The 16,117-nt window shown below is 39.9% G+C and overlaps 2 protein-coding genes across 2 annotated transcripts; one reads left to right on the plus strand and one right to left on the minus strand.

Moving 5' to 3' along the window:
* Positions 1 to 1,364: 1,364 nt before the first annotated feature.
* Positions 1,365 to 6,704, minus strand: LOC110939954. Its single transcript, XM_022181548.1, has 4 exons — positions 6,278 to 6,704; positions 3,396 to 4,657; positions 3,169 to 3,282; positions 1,365 to 3,068 (listed from the first exon to the last, which is right to left on the minus strand). The coding sequence occupies exons 1-4, from the start codon at positions 6,702 to 6,704 to the stop codon at positions 1,365 to 1,367; spliced, it is 3,507 nt and encodes a 1,168-aa protein (XP_022037240.1).
* Positions 6,705 to 11,877: 5,173 nt separating this feature from the next.
* On the plus strand, positions 11,878 to 13,272 carry LOC110940030. The gene has a single exon (XM_022181614.1). The coding sequence runs from the start codon at positions 11,878 to 11,880 to the stop codon at positions 13,270 to 13,272; it is 1,395 nt and encodes a 464-aa protein (XP_022037306.1).
* Positions 13,273 to 16,117: the final 2,845 nt, after the last annotated feature.

Here is a 16,117-nt window from a genome sequence, read left to right on the forward strand (position 1 = left end):
CATGTTTTGGAATGTTAAACTGAGACCAGACTATATTTGACCATTCAACACAGTGACCCCGAGTTCTAATAGCAGCCCATACCTCTTTAGACTCAAACGAGACCAAGTTACCTTCCGAATTCATCCACATAATTCTATCTTGAACACCAGCCGCTAAATAAACGGGTTGGAGTTGAAATAGGACCGGGTATAAATTCCTCCAAGCTTCAGGCCAAACCCAGTTGCCACCATCTATAGCGTCCGCTAGCTTAGAAAACATACTAAAACCATGTTGGGCCATACGTCTATGCGTAACCAAATTACTCAGTGGACATAGACTACACCATTTGTCAAACCATAAAGATGTTGTTTCACCATTACCGATTTTGGACCAAAAAAACGGCCTAACCACATGTCTAAACTTCAGTAATTTCTTCCAACCCCATGGCGAGTTACTTTGGATAGGAACGTCCCAGATGCTACGATTTTTTAACCTATGAATCAGAACCCACTTTGTCCAAAGGGATTTCCTTTCCGAAAGAATACTATAGATGTGGAACGTCATGAGAGACCGATTAACATCAGAAATACGTCTAATGCCTAGCCCCCCTTCAGACTTAGGAAGACATACCTCTTTCCATGCAAATTTAGCTCTGCCTTTAGCGGCCGTACCATATCCCCATAAAAACCACTTCATTTTATTCTCAAGTTCCTTAATTATACTCGAAGGTAACAAGAAAACCGAAGCCCAATACGCATGAATAGAAGACAGAACAGAAATGACTAGCTGAAGCCTTCCAGCAAATGAAAGGAACTTATTTTTCCAATCCATGATCCTCTTATCCATTCTTTCAACAAGAACTTTACAATCTTTTACTAGAAGCCGAGAAGCCAAAAGAGGAACCCCAAGTTATTTAATCGGAAGCTTACCCTCCTCAAAAGGAACAAACTCCATGATTCTGGATTTAATGCTACTAGACACGTTGCAAAAAAAACGCAGAACTTTTAGAGTTACTAGGAGCAAGCCTGAAACATCTTTAAACTTCATCAAAGATTCCATGATTACCCTTGCCGATTGAGTATCGCCCCTAGCAAAAATAAGCAAATCATCTGCAAAACAAACATTAATAATCATCTGTTTTTCGCACTTGTTATGGAATCTAAAAGACGGTTCCGAGTCAGCCGCTTTTCGAAGAAGTAGAGTTAATACTTCCATAACCATGGTGAACAGATAAGGAGACATAGGGTCTCCTTGACGCAGGCCCCTCTCACCCCGAAAACATCCGTGAATATTACCATTAATGCTGAGAGAAAAAGAAGTGGATGTAACACATTCCATAATCCAACCGATAAAACGCTGGTTAAAGCCAAACCCATGAAGGATATCACGAAGAAAATCCCATGTCGTAGGCCTTCTGAATGTCCACCTTGAAGGCACACCTCGGAGGACCAACTTGCCGGTGATAATTATGCATGAGTTCTTGAGTTAGAAGAATGTTGTCCGAAATTCTTCTCCCCGGGACAAAAGCCGATTGGTTTTCACTAATTATCTCATTGAGGCCCTCAAGAATCCTGTTGGTGATGATCTTGCTTATACCTTTGTAAATGACATTACAACATGAAATCGGCCTGTAGTCCGTGACAATACTAGGAGTGGCAACCTTTGGAATCAATGCTAAGAACGTGTGGTTGATTTCTTGGAGCAATCTGCCCGATTCAAAAAAATCAAGAACCGCCATAGTAACATCAGAACTGATGATCTCCCATGATTTTTTAAAAAGTTCGGACGTATATCCATCCGGACCCGGGGATTTGTTCTCATTAATAGAAAATATAGCACCCTTTACCTCTTCAATAGTGACACGCCTACTCATATGGTTAGCGACCTGATTACTAAGCTTTGTTGAGATGATATTCGGATCCAGCTTCTTAGAAACATTCCCTTTATTACCAAGAAAAACTTTGAATTGGTCAACTAAGGCATCCGCCACCCCCTCCCCATCATGATGGTTACCTTCAGCATCTTTAATAGAATGGATTTTGTTAACATGGTTACGGCATTTAACGACGTTATGGAAATAAGCCGTATTAGCATCACCCACCTCCAACCATTTTTGTTTGGCCTTTTGTTTCAAAAATCTCTCTTCATCAAGAGTAGCTTCGTGGTACCTTTTCAAACAGGCCGATTCAGAATCTCTAATATGACTATTATTCGGATCCCTATCCAGATTACTTTGAAGAATATCCAGCTCTTTTTTAAGATCATCAACCTTTTTGTGGATGTTTCCTTGTTTATGCAGAAGAGATCTAAAGGCATGCTTCAAACCCTTTAGTTTTTTCACAACTCGAAACATTGGAACACCATCCACATTAAGGTTCCAACCCCTTTGCACAATCTCCACAAATTCCTTCTTATGAACCAACATATTGGTAAACTTGAAAGGTTTTGGTTTAGCTTTTTGACTAGATGGCAGCTTTAAAACACACGGACAATGGTCCGAAACCCCATAGGGCAAATAAACAGCATGGCCTTCAGGAAAAGCATCAGTAAAGTGAACATTTGACATGATTCTGTCCAACTTCTTCCGAATCCCCACTCCCGTTTTAGATCGCTGGTTCCATGTGTAATGAATTCCGCTTGCATTAATATCAAAAGCTTCCATATATTCTACACAATCCTTAAATTCAGTCATCACAGCGTTCACTTTAGAACTCCCCATGTATTTATCTTCTATATTAAGAGCAACATTAAAATCGCCTAGAATAATCCAAGGATTGTTGTTAACCAGCCCTTTATGCATTTTCAGCGACTCCCACAGCTGCCTTCTTTCTTTGTAACAATTACTAGCATAGACAAACGATGCATAAATCATCTTTTTATCGTTTTTAAACATGATCTGAGTATGCATGACCTGGCTATTAGCATCAACCACCATAACATCTATATTATCCATGTGCCACCCCAGAATAATTCTAGTGCCTTTTGCACACATCGCTCCATTCGAGGCCCAATCCCAATTTCTAAACACATTCTTACATACCTTGTCCAAATTAGCAACCTTAACATGAGACTCCAAAACGGCTATCACCTGAACCCCGTGCTCTTTTAAAAACTTTTGAACCTCCTTTTGTTTCAGGGGGCGGTTCAACCCCCTAACATTCCAGGAAGCTACACTAACCATTAGTAACCTTCTCAGCAGGTGTGCTTGCACCTGTTTTGTTGAACGAATCTCCTTTCATAAGGTTCGGCATTCCATCATCCATAGCAAGTCTAACCTCTTCCACATCCGACTCTTCCTCGTCCTGAACCCCATTCAATACACTGAAAGGATTGTTTGTTTCAATATTCGGACCCTTAGAGGAACTAGGTTTATTCACATCCTGCCTATCATTTGTTTTTTTGGCTTGTAAATAACTTTTGGTTTCTCCTTAACATGGTATTGCTGTTTTGAAGCTTTCTTCCTATTATTACCATATTTAAAACCTTGTTCATCCACTTTATTCTTCCCTTTGTTTTCCGTATCTACCTTTTCAACACTTATCTTCGGGCATTCCTCAGATATGTGGCCAAAAACCTTGCAAGTGTTGCACCGAGGTGGCTTCCATTCATATTCAACACGTATGTTGCTCTTTAAGATACCTCCATCCTCTACATTCGGAATGGCAATCATAATGTTATCCTTAGCTTCCTTCTCCGCATCGAGTTCTATGATCGCTCTAGCGAATCCACTCCTACCCCAAGACTCGGTACACATTTTAGATGTTTCGTTATCAAGCACTTTTGGGACACCAATCTTTGAAGCAATTAAACTCAGACCGTCTTCGGTGTATGCAGCTAAAGGAACATCATGCATTTTAACCCACACTGGGATCTTCTTTAATTCCTCTTTTTTCAGTTCCGTGTTTGGAGACCAGTATTTCAAGAATAACGGTATGTTTCTTATGAGCCATGGCCCATCCTGAAGAACTTTATCCATACCCTCCTTAGAGCTAAACTTAAAAAAGAAAAACCCTTTCCCATTCATCATGCATTTCTGAATTCCATATTTTTCCCACCTGTTTCTAACGAAGTAGTCCACCACAGGGAACACTAACCTTTTTCCAAGAAAATAACCAAACAATACATTTGCAAATCTGTCTTGAACTTGCTGGACAGACTCAATAGGAATCATTACATCAACATCATCAACAGCCTCAATGTTTTCCATATACCGAAAGTTTACCTTGTGAGATGACTGAGTCGGTGCAAGTTTTGCTGCATACGATTGGCTGACCCTTTCTTGCTTTCCTAATCGCTCAGCTCCTCCACTTGAGTTTTCTGCCTTACTATCAACAGCGGCGGAAACTGGAGTAGTAATCTTTAGCAATTCATTAATAACAATGATCGGCCTTGGATCCTTCTGATCATTCTGAACCACACCTCGTCTGGCAATCAATGGATTATCATCAATATTGGTCGGCCTCCCCTCAAAACCCTTCCCAAGACTTATGGGTTTATTTCGTAACTCTTGTGTTGTAGGCGACTGCCGAATAAACACGTCCCCATGCAACCTATCAGAAAATGATTGAAACCCTAAATCCTCCAAACTATTATCTTGATTCTTCTCCATGCACAAAGATTGAAAACAAACGGCAAGAACATGCAAAGCAAAGCAAACGAACAGAAAGTAGCACAACCCTAAGCGACAAAGCAAAAAACCCTAAACAAAAAAAAAGAAAAAAACCCTAATTCCAACTTCAAAAGATTAGAAACCAGGGTAGAAGTCCAGAAACCTTACTCAGAAGGATCGACAACACCCCAATACCTAACCCAAATCGATTAAAATTAAGGTTGAAGATGAAGAACTAGGGTTACTAGAAAAATCGCCAAAATCGCCTAGGGTTCCTCATTTAAACGAGTTATATTTTGCTTTTCACATCATATACTTGCTATGTTCATTAGTACATTTATAGTACATGATTTCATTACATTTTAGGCTGTGTATGCCCATTGTGTGCATACTTAGTACATCACTTTACAATACATTTCATGCTATGTACGCCTATTGTGTGCATACTTAGTACATTGTTCTACATTACACTTATGCTATGTACGCCCATTGTGTGCATACTTAGTACATTGTTTTACATTGCATTTCTGTTGCATATGCTCATCCAGCATATGAACACATTATACTACATTTTGAACCGTTGTAACCATTTGACTATGTGAACCGTCTTAACCCTTCGATTATATGAAACCGTTTGCAACTATTGAACCGTGTGAACCAGTTGTATCTGTTGACATGATTTACATTTGTCAATAGACATTTGACTATACATTAACATTTCTACAATTGTTAAACATTTCATCTTGATGGTTTGGTTTGAGTAAGTGATCTAAGTAACGAGGCGTGTGTAATATGATACAAGCATGGTGGATACGCCGCTAGTACTTCCTATACATAAGTGTTTGTATGGTATTACATATCGTAGCGTTATTTGAATCATTTCAATTTGAGACATATAACATTTTATACAAATAACATACTTTTCACAAGACATTGATTTACAAACAACTTATCTTATACAAACTCATTTTACATGGTTATTCATTTAACCATACATTATTCTCTTATTTATACATATCATCTGATCTTATCGTTTTTCAAATGACTTACAAGACAAAGCAAATTACAAGGTTCATGACTAAACATTTTCTTAAACATAAGTCATGAATTCTGTTTTCACAAAACCTTTGTATCTCACAGGCATTTTTATGCTGACGTACCTATTTTCACATGTGTTTTCAGGAGATGATGCATAGGACTTATCAAGACATACTTAGGCGGACGTGTGCCTTAGTGACTTAAAAAGAGACAAGAACTAGTTAATTTATGTTATGTACTCTTTGGTTATTGTTTAAAACAAATGTAAACTTTCATGTTTTTTTTTTTTGGGTAAAGGGTTACCCCGGTGAATCTATTAAAATGCAACCGCAAATAAGTACAAGTAGTGAGGATGTGTTCCACACTAGTTCATATATAGGACATGCCCCATATATGTATGACCCAGCAAAAACAAAAACAGCTATGACACCCCGTAACCTAGCCTACTATACATCATGATCTAGTAGACAAAACAATGGAGAAAAACAAAAACAAAATCCTCAACCGCCATCATCAAAAATAAAGTTGCCACAAACCGGCAACCCCTTCACACGAACCAAAAGCAGCCTATCCATTTGAGAATTTTGTGGAAGAGGTGCTTGCCCCTGCTTTCGAAGAGAACGGATGAGTACCCGATGTCATAAATGCACTAGTTTCATTGTAGACTTCTTCGACCTCCTCTTCATCTGAATCCTGCCTGTCACTCGACTTTTTCTCCTTCTTCTCTATACGACCCACAGTACTACCTCCCTGACCACCATCATCACCCTTAAGAGCATCAAAGGGGTTTGACGGTGATACCTGATTGTTCACCGGCTTCTTCAAGGACGAGATTGGTTTAGGGTTTACAACTGGTCTGTACACTACCTTAGGCTTCTGATTTTTCATGGGAAGACCTTGATTAGTAGATTTCTTCTTCTTTGCACCCACAACCTGAAAATCATCAATTTTCTTACTAGACTCCCCACTCGAAACGACCTGAGGCCTCTTTGGACATGAGTTATCCTCATGACCAAACACGCAACAAGAAGAGCACCTTAAAGGCTCCCAATCATATTCTATTTTCACCTCCACCATTGAGTGACCATTACCCTATAAAGATGGGATTGCAACTGTAACACTCCTCTTTAACTCAGCCCCGGCTTGAATTTCAATGAGAGCTCTAGCATAACTGCTTCTTCCCCATGACTCAGCACACATTGTAGCAGTGTATGAATCTAGCATCTTAGGCACCCCTATCTTAGAAGCAAGCAAGCTAAGACCGTCCTCAGTATATGCTGCTAACGGCACTTCATGCATCTTAACCCAAACAGGGATAGCCTTTATGTCTTCTTTTTCCAACTTGACAGAGGCCGACCACTCCTTCAAGATTATCGGAACATTTCTAATCAACCAAGGACCATCCTCCACCAATTTATCCATCCCTTCCTTTGTTTTGAATTTAAAGAAAAAGAACTCGTTTGCATTCATCATTAGCCTAGAGAGACCATATTTAACCCAGTTGTTCTTTGCAAAATAATCCACCACAGGAAAAGCCAGCCGTTTGCCCAGAAAATATCCATACAACGTGTTAGCATACCTGTCTGAGACTTGCTTGACCGAAGACAATGGAATAACCACATCAACACCATCAACCGACTCGCTAGATTCCATCATCCGAAAATTAACCTTTACCTTCTCCTTTTCGGTGTTCACAACGCTAGCAAAAGATAAAGGTTCCACAACCCCCGAAAATCTTGAGTTCGAGTTACCAGCCAATGGATTCAACACATTCACTCCATGAACACCCGTTGTTGGCGAGGACGGTTTATCCAACTGAACCGGAGTAGTGACCCTAGTGAGTTCATCAATGATGTTGATACCACGTTTTGGCTGAATCGTGTTCCCATTAACATCAAGCAAACGATCCGCAATTTCCTTAAACGAAAGTGATGGCCGCCCACCTGGTTTCAACCGTTCATCCATTAAACAGAACTCTAGCAGCCAGAATTCGTCAAGAAATAAACCACCTGAAAAACCCTAGTAGCCGTCACTCACCAATAACCTGAATAATCAGCCGCAATAAACCCTAATCAGAAAAAACTTGCCGCCGCAAAACCTAATCAGATGACCAGGATGATGACTCAGTTCCGCCAACCCCTAATATTGATTCTGCCGAAACCCTAATCAGCAGACAATTGGAACAAAGCTTAAAGTGCGAAATCAATTGGGATTCTGCCGTCGCTCCAAGAACAATCAGAAAAAACGAATCAGAAAAATCAAAATCGAGCAAAACAGAACCCTAGACCACGAATCTAATCTGATATCAATTGATTGGAACCTAAAGAAACAAATAGTGAATCCGTAGATGCAAACCAATATCAATCAGACCAAGAATTGAAGGAAAACGGCTAGGGTTACAGGAGCCTGCTCAAAATCGCCAAAATCGCCTCCCCTGGATCAAGTGGGAGTTCAACTTTCATGTTTGATTAATAAAACGAAACTTCAATTGCCATGGATTTGAAACAATAAATTCTGTTTCAACACTCCCTGACGTTTCCGCCACGTTTTGTATGTTCTTCGTGGTCGGGGTGTGACATAAAAGATGGTATCAGAGCCAATGGTTATAGGGAATTAGGTTATTAGTAATGCTTTGACCTAGTCTATAACCTTCCTGGGACACTAACGCGAGTTTACTTGCGTTTAGTCATAAAACAGTACCGTCACCTATCCTTAGGCGACGACCACAGCAAGAACATAAATTTCATAACCGCTTTGAAAACTAATCATCTGTTCTAGGATGATTGATTACTAGGTTTTGAACCCTCTGTTATAAGGTTTTGAACCCCCTTTGAATTTTCAAAACTCTCGTCAAAGTTTTGGGTCCTAAATAGTGTGAACACGTGCAAAGTGGAAGAGTGAATGCCTGTACCCTGGGTTTTCTGTCTAAGGCTAGAGTGTTCGTACAAATCCACATAATCGGACCAGTCACTCTTACCTGGGAACTCTTGGGGTGAGTGTCCACTTATAGGCGAGCATGTCTTCTCGATACACTATGAGGATCTATTTGCTTTGATTCAGCCTATGTGTTGTTTGCTTGCTTCGTGGTTCAAACAAATGACCATCAACCATGATTATGGTCGGTAATTGTAACATCCTATTCTTACCCAATGTCATTTCATTTGTTTTCTTTCTTGTTTCTCTTTTAGAATGCCTCCTCGATGCGAAAACCAGATAGCGACTACCGAATTGGCAGAAATCATTGCGCAGCAAATGGCTGCTCAATTCCCAAACCTCTTTGCTCAATGGAACCAAGCCAACAACAACAATAATGCCCCCTGCAACTTCAAGACGTTCAACTCGGCTAAGCCATCAATGTTTTCTAGGTCTCAAGGAGCGACTGCACTTCTGCAATGGTTCGAGAGTTTAGAGAGCACCTTCAGACATGTTCAATGTCCAAACGAGCGAAAGGTAGAATTCGCATCTAGCGTCTTTGAGAAACAAGCTTTGACATGGTGGAATGGTGTGATGAGAGATAGGGGTGCCGATGTGGCACTGGCTCAAACATGGAAAGAGCTTCGAGCTCTGATGATGAAGGAATTCTGTCCTCGTCACGAGATTAGGGCCTTGGAAACGGAGTTCGACGATCTTAAGCAAGTTAGCGGTGAGCATCGAGCCTACACAGATCGTTATGAGGAGTTAAGTTTGTTATGCCCGAATATGGTTACGCCTTTGGATAAGGCAATCGAAAAGTACATCGATGGCCTCCCTGACTCAATACAAGACATTGTGACTGCTAGCAACCCTACTACAGTTAGACAGGCCATTGAGCTATCTGCAACCTTGACTGAATCAAAGATCAGGAAAGGTAAACTTTTTCGAAAAGGTAACAAGAAACCGATCGAGGAATCGAACCCAATCGAGGAATCAAAGACCATGGATGAACAGACTGGATCCCCTAAGAAGTCAAAGAAGCGAAAGACTTCTCAGAACTTCTCCATGGTTACTCACAATGGTCAAGCCGTCCCCAACCAACCAGCTCAACCCCCTGCTAGGAAACCATACAATGGAACAGCACCCTTGTGCAACCAATGTAGCCTCCATCATCATGCCAATGTAATGTGCCGCAAATGCCAGACTTGTGGACTTATAGGCCATACAGCAAGACTCTGCCCAGCTGCAGCTGCGCCAAACCAAGCTGGCAACAATCCTGCTCAAGGTCGTTTTCTACCAGGTTCTTGTTTCGACTGTGGCGAGATGGGTCATTTCCGAAGAAATTGCCCAAAGCTTGCTAATGCAAATCCAGCACAGGGATGAGCATCTGACTGACTAGAAGACAACATCGTTTAGAAATAATCACGTCTTATGTATTATTTTCTTTTGTTGTCAAGGTCCAAGAAACAGTTGTTATCGTTGTTTATAAGTAAATCTTTTATTTTACATTGCAATGTATTTATGTGGTTGCATGTATAAACAACATATCCCTTACAATACCGACAATCAAGGAACCGTATTCCTTGAAGAACAAACTACCCCCAAAATTCTCCCATTCTATGATCTCTTGCGTTTTCCACGAAATTCCTAAGTACCCGTTTCTTCTAAGGAAACGAAGTACAAGGCGCAAGTTACAACACGAGACGAATACCCAAAGTACCACTGTAAATCCTTAATATGGTACCTAGGGGTATTTCCGTAAATCCTAAAATTGATGTGTTCCTTAATTCGAATATTACGTTTCTTTGAAAAAAAAATCGAATTTTTGGGAGATCTTCCTATCTTTTCAGATAGATCCCAGAGGACATTATAGCCCATCGACTGGTTTCCATATCCATTCTCTATCGATAACAAATTAATAACATATTAATAACCAAGTTAAACAACTATGTGATTATGTGCTTATGTGTTCCTTTTTATGTTTTCGGTGTAATCCAAGTTTTTGTTATCCAAATCCTCGTAGAATCTTCCATATCTACAAATAAGGGATTATAATAGAATACCCAAAGGTACTACATAAAATCCTCAATGGACTTCTACGTTGTAGTTAAGTCCCTTGGATTATAAAGTACTACTCCATAATTAGACCCCTTGAGTGGCCTAGTTAAACAGATTGATCCAAAAATCTGGATTAGGAATATCATGTGATGATATAGCTAGAAAGACTCCTTGGTGGTCTAATTAAAGAGATCATCTGTCGATCTAATTAAAAGGACCCTATGGTAGTCTAGTCATGTCACACCCCGGCCGCGGTAAAACAACGAAAGCCACGGCGGAAACGCCGGGGAGGTGAGTCGCGACAGAATTATTGTTTCAACAACCATGGCAATTAAAGTTATGTATTATTAAAGTTAAAGTTACATTGTCTTTGAGTTCAAACTAATACTAACATAATAACTGTCTTTTAAAGTCACTAAGGCCCGAGTCCGCCTAAGTGAAGCACAAGCATCATCATGCATTAGCACCTGAAACACATGTAAAAATAGGTACGTCAGCATAAAAATGCCTGTGAGATACATAGGTTTTGTTTATGCAGATTCATGACTTGTATTTGAAAGAAGTGTTTAATAAAATGTAGTCATGAACCTTGTAAAATGTTTTCCTTTGTAAAACCATGTGAAAATCAATGAAAATAAAATGATGATGAAATGATAATGCATGGTTAAATAAATGCATAAAATGGGGGCGATGGGGAAGCTCTGGGCGATTTTGGTGATTTCGTGAAACTCTTGTCGATTCAATCACATCTTGGTCTCGATCGATCTTGGTTAGTGTCTAAGGATTACAAATTCGTTTCTTTAGGTCCTAATCATCTGAAATCAGATTAAGTTTTGTGCGCTAGGGTTTTGGTTTTCATTCGTTTCTGAAATCAGATTAAGTTTCAATCGTTCTTGGGGTAACCGGCAGCATCTTTTCATTCACTTCGATTAGGGTTTACGTTTGCGGCGGTAATCCAACTAATTTCTTTGCTGATTATTGATCACGAATACCATAAATTGTGGATTTGGGGTTACATCAGTTTGATTAGGGTTTGTATGCGGCGGCTGTTATAGTGTCAAACTTCGTTTCGGATTCAATTCTTGGTTCGATTTAGGGTTTGTTCAGCCGTCATAACCATTCTGTTTGATCAGATTAGAGTTGAATGGATGAACGAACTGAGGATATTTCAAACGTCTTTGCGAGAAAGATCCGAAGTATTGATGGGAAACCTTTTGAGCCAAGATAGAATTCACAAATCCCTACGGTTTCAGAAGTGGGGAATAAGAAGGTTCGGTTCATGGTCCCGCTAAACGATACTGATTACGTTCTTGGCTGTTCGGATTCACCTGATGAGGATTATGCAATGGTTTTTGATAAGAGAAAGGTATCATTTGTGCTCCCGCTAAATGATGTCAGCCCTGCGCGAGTCCGAAAGCAGGAACAGGGTGGAAATGCTCGAGTACAACAACAGTTGTATGCTGATGTGGTTCTAAACAAACAGGTTGAGCAGAGTGGCCCTAAACGGGTTGGTAATCCAAATCAGGCTCAAAGTGAAGAGGAAAGTGCTAGGAAAACCAATGATGTGGCTAACCAAGTACCAAAAGTCAATTTTCGAAAGCTAATCTCGGATGCCTCATTGGAGGGTGTGGATGTAGTGCTGCCTATTGACTCTGTTCGTCAAGTTAATAACAGGTTAGCTAATACTCTTTATGGTTACTTCCTGGGGGATAGAATTGCATATCCGGTTGTTGATTACTTTGTGAGAACAAATTGGAAGAAACATGGTCTTCAGAAAACGATGATGAATTCAAATGGGTTCTTTTTCTTCAAGTTTGAAGATAGAAAGGGAATGGACGCTGTTCTTGAAGGGGGTCCTTGGATGATCCGTAACAAACCCTTGTTTCTCAACATTTGGTCCCCTACAAACACCCTTAAAAAAGAAGAGTTGAAAAAGGTTGCAGTTTGGGTGAAGTTGCATGACGTCCCTCTAGTGGCTTACTCTGATGATGGGTTAAGCATGCTGGCTTCAAAAATTGGTTCTCCTGTGCGGCTGGATTCGTATATTGTTGATATGTGTAATGAGGCTTGGGGACGGAGCAGCTATGCTAGGGCTCTCATTGAAATATCAGCTGATCAGGATTTGAAAGGCACTGTAACCATGGCTATTCCTGAATTGGAGGGAAACAAATATGTTACCGAGACTATTCGGGTGGAGTATGAATGGGAGCCTCCGAGATGTGCTCACTGCTGTGTGTTTGGGCATGACTCTGAGGAATGTCCTACACGTATTGGCTCAACGTCCAAAACTCCTATTAACAGGCCAACAGTAGATGAGGATGGTTTTACTGATGTTCCGGTGAAGAAGAGTGCAAAGAAGAATGGCTTTCAAGTTAATAACCAGAAGCCTAAATTTGAATACAGACCGGTGGATAGGAAGAAAAAGGCAGCTACTTCTCAGCAGGTTTCTACTTCCCATAAAATCCAGACTCATAATCCGTTTTCTGCTCTCGAGTGTGTTGGGGGACGGGCTGTCTCAACTCAAGAGAGAAATATAGGGGGTAGACAGGTTCATGTGGATTTAGATGAGGATGGGGTTGAGGTTGTCTATGATGAAACCAAAGATTCGGGTACATATCCTTCGACTTCTAATTCAGGGGCAAGCACCTCTTCCAAAAAGATCTACAATGGTTAGTTTGTCATTGGTTCGTCTAAAGGGGCTGCCGGTTCGTGGCAACTTCATCTTCGATGATGGAGGATGAAGAATTTTGGCTGTTTTGTTTTGTCTGCTAGATATCTTTGTATGATGTGTAGTAGGCTAGGTTTGATGTGATGTCATAGGTTGTTTTATGATTGTTGGCTTACATATATGGGGCATGTCCTGTATATGAACTAGTGTGGAATTCATCCTCACTACTTGTACTTATTTGCGGTTTATAATAGATTCACCGGGGTAACCCTTTACCCAAAAAAAAAAAATAATGCATGGTTAAATGAATAACCAAGTGAAAATGAATTTGGACAAAATGTGTACTTTGTAAAACAATGTCATGTTCTTGTATAAAATGTTTCATGTCTTGCCCAAGTGATTCATATAATGCAACAATGTATTATATAATAAAAGCACTTATATATAGGAAGTACCAGCGGCGTATCCACCATGCTTTTATCATATAACACATAGCCCCGTTACACAAGTCACTTATCATTAACCAACCAAAATGTCTTGTTCAATGTCAAAAATGTGTATGTGTAAACCATGTACCATGTCATGTGTTAAATGTTTCATGTATAACCAAATGAAATGCAAAAGGGCATTTTGGTCATTTACTATGGGCATACAAGCTAACTAGCAAATGACTAACCAATCCTATGTGATCATAAGGTTATAACCTCAGTGGTTATTCCCTATTATACTTTGATCACTAAGTGTGCTTGGTCGGATCCTAAAGATCGACCAAACGGGTCGGGTTCGGAAGTATAAGCGGTTGTTTAGACCGCTTACCTTACGACCCTAAACAAACACAAACTAATAGTGTCGTGTTAGACATGTCAAAACATGTCTAACCTACTGATTTGGTATCAAAACAAAGTGTTTTGATACCCTAAAATAGTTCCGAGGCAAAATGCGTGCTAAAACGCATTTTGACCGAAACTTTGACTCGACACTACAACTAGCTAACGTGGTAATCAGCGGCTGTAATCACGAAGGATTATAACTATCGTGATTACAATCACGTTTCAAAGTTCAATTGAACTTTGACTTGACCAATTGATGGTCAAAACCGAAAGTCAAACTGTTGGCCAAACGTTTGACTTTCTGCACTACATAAGGAAAAAGCCATAAAAGGAATGAAAGAATGCTCACTAAGGGTCCTTGCTATCTTTTCTACAAAGAAGACAAAGTCCCAAATGCTTGAGAGAGCTCCCAAGTCAGATGTAGAGAAGAGAATAGAAGAATGAGCAAGGAAATGAGTTGATGGAGCATGCTATTTATAGTTGTAGTGAGTTCATAGGATCAAAACAAGTGTTTTGATTAGCCATTAAGCAAAGAAATCTGGCCATCCACTTGTTACAAGCTAATTAGAGCCTTGGTGAACACACAAACTTGCCCACCACACAAAGAATTAACCATAACAGCCCCTAAAGATCAAACAGATTGCTAAAACTCATTTCTGGTCGCTGGGCATGCTTTACGGTCCGCAAGGGGACCTTTACGGTCCGTAAGGACCTTGCTGCAGATCAGCAAGTTTCCCAAAATGACAGATTTGTCCCCTGAGCTTGTTTCAACGCGTATTGGCACTTCTAACACCCGTCAAGCCCATTTTTAAGCTTCATAATGAAGTTAAAGCATAGGGAACATGAAACATGCTCAAAAATATGCCGGATGTTGGTTCGTTTGGCCGTATGGTTGCGTTGTTCGGCTAATTACGACGGAAATCGTAACGAGCGCGAAAATGATCCAAATTGCGAAACGAATGGAATTTTTGCATGCCGATCACTAAAATAAAAATATTTTAGTGTGTACAAAAATTTTGGATGTCCAGATGTGTCCAGAACGTAAGATATGCGCGCAAATGCAAACTTACGCCGTTTTTGACACTTTTAGTCCCTGTAAGATCATATAAGCATGTTTTCGCACACCGAACCTATCAAAGCTTATTTCTAAGCCATGTTTAGGTTATATATGGTATGTTTAACTTATGATCAAGTTCCGGACTGTACGTTGCCTTACGAAACGGCAGACTTTTGCAAGTTGACGCAAATAGTCCCTGAGAGCGAATAAACTTGTTTTTGTCATACCAAAGCCTTTAAAACTTAATTCTACGTTATGTAAAGGTTATTTAAGGTATGTTAAGTTTATGATGATGTTCCGGAGTGTTTGTCGCGTTTTACTGATCGTGTTAACGCATCAGTTCGCGTATAACTTTCCAGAAAGCGATATAGAGTTCAAAATCGATCAAAAATCAACATGGGCACAAAACCAAACATAAATGACAAACATTGGGATCAAAACACATTGTTTTATTAATATTGTATTGTTCAGAGTTGTAAAATGATATCACAAGCACAGATGTCACAAGTCACCCTCATCACAGGTTTGATTTTCCTCCCCCAAACATTACAAGACAAACTGTGCGGACTATGCAAGGAATTACGTAATTATGGATGCATACATAATTATGGAATTTAGTGCACAGAAACCACAGCGAGCTTTGTCATGTGCCTAGAAGTTAACTCTATTCATTTCCGTTTCTGAGGAAGCACCCGTTGAAAATGACTCCGTTTGTTCATTTTCGTTTCTGAAGATTGTCCGTTGAGGAAATGAATATCCGTTTGATTATCCTTTTCATTTCCATTTCTGATGAAGCACCCGTTGAAAATAACTCCGTTTGTTGATTTTCGTTTCTGAAAATTTTATGTTGAGGAAATGAATATCCGTTTGATTATCCTTTTCATTTCCATTTCTGATGAAGCACCCGTTGAAAATGACTCCGTTTGTTCATTTTCGTTTCTGAAGATTGTCCGTTGAGGAAATG

The sequence above is a fragment of the Helianthus annuus genome, chromosome 1 (assembly GCF_002127325.2).
Source record: "Helianthus annuus cultivar XRQ/B chromosome 1, HanXRQr2.0-SUNRISE, whole genome shotgun sequence".
NCBI classification, from domain to species: Eukaryota; Viridiplantae; Streptophyta; class Magnoliopsida; order Asterales; family Asteraceae; genus Helianthus; species Helianthus annuus.

What these genes read in the sequence shown, in the direction of transcription:
- LOC110939954 (XM_022181548.1), bottom strand. Translation starts at nt 6,704, where the DNA reads ATGGTGGAGGTGAAAATAGAATATGATTGGGAGCCTTTAAGGTGCTCT. An exon ending in ATGTTAAGGAGAAACCAAAA is followed by an intron (nt 3,283 to 3,395) that starts GTTATTTACAAG and finishes AATGGGGTTCAG; the next exon opens with GACGAGGAAGAGTCGGATGT. An exon ending in CAAGCACACCTGCTGAGAAG is followed by an intron (nt 3,069 to 3,168) that starts GTTACTAATGGT and finishes CACGGGGTTCAG; the next exon opens with GTGATAGCCGTTTTGGAGTC.
- LOC110940030 (XM_022181614.1), top strand. Translation starts at nt 11,878, where the DNA reads ATGGTCCCGCTAAACGATACTGATTACGTTCTTGGCTGTTCGGATTCA.